Source organism: Mytilus galloprovincialis, chromosome 10, assembly GCF_965363235.1.
Source record: "Mytilus galloprovincialis chromosome 10, xbMytGall1.hap1.1, whole genome shotgun sequence".
Classification (NCBI taxonomy): Eukaryota; Metazoa; Mollusca; class Bivalvia; order Mytilida; family Mytilidae; genus Mytilus; species Mytilus galloprovincialis.
The window spans coordinates 40,558,044-40,563,093 of NC_134847.1; the positions used below are offsets into that span (position 1 = coordinate 40,558,044).

Here is a 5,050-nt window from a genome sequence, read left to right on the forward strand (position 1 = left end):
TTTTATTTTGGATGTAAAAAGGGGTTTTTTTCTTTAAAATGGGGGGTCAAAAATTGAAGATAATTTTTTTTTTTTTTTGTGGGGGGCTAAAGGAGTGGTATATTGTGTGAAATACCCTGTGAAAATATTAAATCGACTAGATTGTGCTTTTAAACATATAGTTGAACATGCTGTTCCATAGAACCATCAAATATACTATTTTATGCAGGAAAAAAAACATGTCAGGCATTTTGGAACACCTCATGGTATATCGAACTATATTTATAGTTCATTAATGATTGACGGTTTGTACAACTGATAGCATATTCAAAATCTTGATAACATATCTAAATCGAACACTTATCTATACTTATACTGCATTATATTGTCCTTTCATACATTAAGTGGTTTAATAACATGATGATGCGGCATATATGTGTTTTATTTGTTTTTCCTATGGCTATTGGATTTCTTTTGGATACTAGAAATCCGCAGAATTCTAGCCATCAATTTATAACTGCGTCTGAATTTTTTGCTGCTAAATCTGGTTTACAAAATGGAATAGAAGAAAACCGCCATGATATCGATAGAAAGCTTATGTTACTAACATCACAGGTACAGCAGATGTTTGATTCACTTCAGCAGCAAATACCACAACAGGATACAAATCGATCAAACGAAATAGTGCAGAAATATCAGGAACTGTCAGAGAATTATACTGCGTTACAGAAACAATTTGATGTTTTACAAGCAAATCAAATTAGTCAACTGAATGAATTATCTCAATGCAAAGACAAAGTGAACGAACATGATAGGGAAATATCGGCATTGATGAATTTGAAAAACATTCAACCATTGAGTGAACTATCATCCCTGAAGACCCAGGTACAATCTGTTAGTTCGGAAGTCCATGCTTTGAGTGTGAGTGATCGCGCCAGGAGTGAGGATTTTCGTGCATTATATAACCTGACTTTGATTTCCGAAAGACAGACAAAACTACAATTTAGCCAAATTGAAACCAATCAGAATGCTTCGTTTGCCTTAAAGGATATAGAGGTTCATCAAAATGCAGATGGTATTGCGAAACTTCAGCAACAGATTAATAAAAACAGCGCTAGAGGTTTGTAATGTAGATTGGTTATACTGTTCCTTTCTTCGTCGTGCCAATGTCAATTTACAGATCGTATCAAATTGATAAATCTTTAAAAATTAAAACAAATAATTCTTCATTTCCGGATAAATTCAGTATGTAACTTACCTATCATAAATGTGCATATTTTCTTTCGTTTAGGCCTATAAATTATTTTATTCATCAAATGTATTTAAAAAGTCGGACAACCCGTTCACTAACAACCCTTGACTTTGAAAGTGGATCTTAAAAATGCATGACTTAATAAAAAAAACAAGTTTAATTCTTTTGTTCAGTTTCTTTATTTCGAAAATTTCCACTGACATCAAACCAGACACTAGTTTTCAGTTGACAAAATACCTAAAAGTACATAAAATGATACTTTATAGCTAGTAGATACATTTTCATTAAAATACAACTGCCATGTAATATAAAAGGATTGTGATAGTGTCATGTGGATAGATTTATAGCTTTTCAAGATCTAAACTTAAAGTGCGTCATCCCTCCAATGGCTTTCACGATTGAACAACAATGAGTGGACGTAACGGGTAAATGATTTTGACGAAGTAGAATCATGACTTTCTGTGTGAAGTTCTACTTATTAACACAATTCCTCCCCCCTTTTTAAAGTATAAAAAGAAGATCGGTCAATTCTCAGCTTCTAAACAGCGCAAATAGATTAACATAAAAATGTATATTATAAGGATATTTTATAAATGCCTGTGATCAACGTACACCTTGAGATGACCCCTTCTCAAAATATAACCTGTCGTCCTAGGTATAAGCTTCAATATCGATAAGTTTTCGATAATGTCTATCAAAACGAACTTAACAATTTCATATAAATGTAGGACATGATATGATATTTATTCAATAAGCAGTAAGTATGACAGTCTGTCTAGTTGTTGTGTTGAAAAATAGTAATCAACCTGATATTTGTGTCCACGAAAAACACTAATTTATATTGTCATTTACTACAATTTTTAACTTGAAAAGTCGCAGATTTGAATTCACTATTGACACATAAATGGCGATATCTTAACATGCGAACTATTCAAACACTCAAAGTCAATAAACGATGACTGACAGTGAAGGGCAAGATAACGCACGTAGAAACTAAAAAAAGGTCAAGGTTAACACAATTGTATACCTTTCATAATAAACACATAATAGATACCAGCATTAAATATTGTAAACCAAAATGCGCGACATATTTAATCATAAATGGCTTGAATGGTCAGCGTAGAATAAAGAAAAGGAAGCACGGAGCAATCTAAAGATTACTGGTACACAGAACAACTTGTCTTTTAACTATTTTAATTTATTTTTCAGTGGCTATGACAGCATGTATTAATCACTCTCCTACCTTATCCAGTGGTTCTGTCGTGAAGTTTAATGATATCAGAAAACATATCGGCATTTCTAATTTATCCTCCTTCCAGAATAGTGGAAAGTTTACATGTGAATACGAAGGTCTCTATCTAGTTTCTTCCTGGATTCTTTCGAATACAGACAGGTCCCTGTTCACAATGTACTATAACGGCCAAAGTTTAGCAAGTGCATTTGTTTTGTACGATGGTGCTGCCGAAACCAACGTTGGAACAGCTACAGCCATTGTCTCGATTGAGTTAAAAGTAGGGGATACTGTATGGGTACAAACCATGTCAGAGATGTATGTTGGTGCACAAGGCTCGTGTCTCACTATTGCGAAACTAAAATAGATACGAAGTTTGACTGAAAGATAATTTGTTTAAGTTTATAGAGACAGAAATCGTGTTAAGAGAAATTAATATGCCTAAAAAATTAAGACAATAGTTTTTATACAATACAAATAATGATTAATAAACCTTTACACAGCAGTTAAATTTTGTCCAGAATTAGTTATACCGTATTAATCAATATATTCACTTAATGTGTTTGAAATTTTATTAGTAATTTATCAATGCAAAAATTCCAAATAATATTATAAACCAATTGTTCAGAGAACAATTGAAGGTCTTTCCACCAGTAAAAATCTATTTTGATATCAAAATATAAAAAAAAACAGTTTAAAATGTCTGTTCCTATGGCTTTATGGTGTATAAATATGAATTTAAAGCAAAGGTCAAAATCTAGAACGTCCTATTAACCTATGACCTTGTCTTCAATTTGAAGGTCACAGACCAAGGACCTAAAATGAAAAGACCCTAGGTCTTTAATATGTTTGGTTAATAAGTTATACCACTTAACGCATAATTCTAAATATAAAATGGGAGAAAACTCCCATATACAGGCAACTTACCCTCTGAATCAAAATTCAAGTGTTACGACATGTCGCAACTAACAATTTAATAAAAAAATAAAAATAATTTGTCGATATCTTTTACGGTTTTTGAAAATACGTGAAAATAAGCCAAAATCAAAATTCAAAATATGACCTTGACCTTTGACCTTGACCAATTTTTCATTTTTTTTTTTGGACCAAATACCTTAAATCTAAAGACACTAGGTTTCTATCACTTATGGTTTACCAGTAAGAAATGCATATCACTTGAATCAAATGAAAAAGGGGGAATTACTCTCATATGGAGTCTCGGTATAGCTTCGGTCCAAAGAATATCCTAATCCTGAAGATGGAACGAGCAATTTGGTAAAATAAATTTTTCGTAATCTTTTAGGGTTGCGAAGGAGTAGTGGTCACAAGAAAAACAGTATTTGGGGAAATAACTCTTATACCTAGTTTTTAAACATTTTAATCTGATGAATGTTACTGTTCTTCAACAACTGCCAACACAACTGAGTTTAGGTATGTTTTAAATGGGTTTGATGTCATATTTCGTCAATTCATCTATTTGATCTTCGGTTTTCAAATGTTTGGTTTTGAGCGTTCCTGATGAAGGTAAATCCAGAAAAGCGCTTCGGACGCAATAAATTATTAAACGTGTTGTTTTCCATTTTTTTTTAATCCTTCCCCTTGGCCATACAATTGAATATTAACCAATGAAGACCCTGTATTTTCCAACAACTTTTGAAGCCTCTTAATTGCTTTTTGTTAACATATATTTACAAATTGTCGGTTTTTTTTATAATACCAACGAAAGTTTTCTTTTAGAAAAAAAAAATCGGTTTGACATTTCATGAATAAAAAGTAATCTTTCAAACTGTATTTATTTGAGTTATGTATGGTTGCACATGTTCCAAAGTGTAAAACAAAAAATTATCACAATATCAGAATAATGTCAGATTAGGTGTTTATATTTGACCAGATATTCATAACATACTAACATTGTACATATATTTTCTGTTTCTTATTGTCTTTTCATACATTTAATTGTACATTGCATGTTAAATGTATTAATATATCGTCATTTCTTTATATTTTGTTGTTTCCCTTGGTTAAATAAAGTCATTTGAATACTAAAAATCCTATCAACTGTGTCTGAAATATTCGAAGCTAACTTTGGTTTTTCAAATGGAATAAAAGACAAGAACTAGATCACATAAAACTGTCGGAAAATCGTAAGCTTTTCGCAGAAAATACATTTTTTTTTCAAACTATTAAATAAATCAACTAAAAGAATGAACTCAAAATAAAGACAAAGTGAGCAAACCTGACAGAAATATATCTTCAATAAAGTATTTTAAGGATATTCAAACATTAAATGGCATCTCATCCCGGAGGTTCATACTACAGTCTGTTGGTTAAGAAAACAATGCTTTGACCGAAATTTATTATGCCACACGTGAAGATGTCCGTGAATAATATAATATAATTATCTACTCCGAAACACAAACACCTGATAAAATAGAATTCAATCTATTGCTCGAAATCAACAAACCTTAATAATTTCGGAACCTTGTCAGAATATTAACACATTTCATCATTGATATGCTAAATACAAGTATTGTTAAAACTTCAGCAACCGGTTACTTACAATATATCTAAATGTATATAACTTCAAT

At 31.4% G+C, this 5,050-nt stretch overlaps 1 protein-coding gene across 1 annotated transcript; it reads left to right on the forward strand.

Annotated features, from left to right (window-relative positions):
* The first annotated feature begins 372 nt into the window (after nt 1-372).
* On the forward strand, nt 373-3,020 carry LOC143047561 (uncharacterized). Its single transcript, XM_076220642.1, has 2 exons — nt 373-1,099; nt 2,441-3,020. The coding sequence occupies exons 1-2, from the start codon at nt 397-399 to the stop codon at nt 2,827-2,829; spliced, it is 1,092 nt and encodes a 363-aa protein (XP_076076757.1). The 5' UTR covers nt 373-396; the 3' UTR covers nt 2,830-3,020.
* The last annotated feature ends 2,030 nt before the right edge of the window (nt 3,021-5,050 follow it).

What these genes read in the sequence shown, in the direction of transcription:
- LOC143047561 (XM_076220642.1), top strand. Translation starts at nt 397, where the DNA reads ATGATGATGCGGCATATATGTGTTTTATTTGTTTTTCCTATGGCTATT. An exon ending in TAATAAAAACAGCGCTAGAG is followed by an intron (nt 1,100 to 2,440) that starts GTTTGTAATGTA and finishes TTTATTTTTCAG; the next exon opens with TGGCTATGACAGCATGTATT.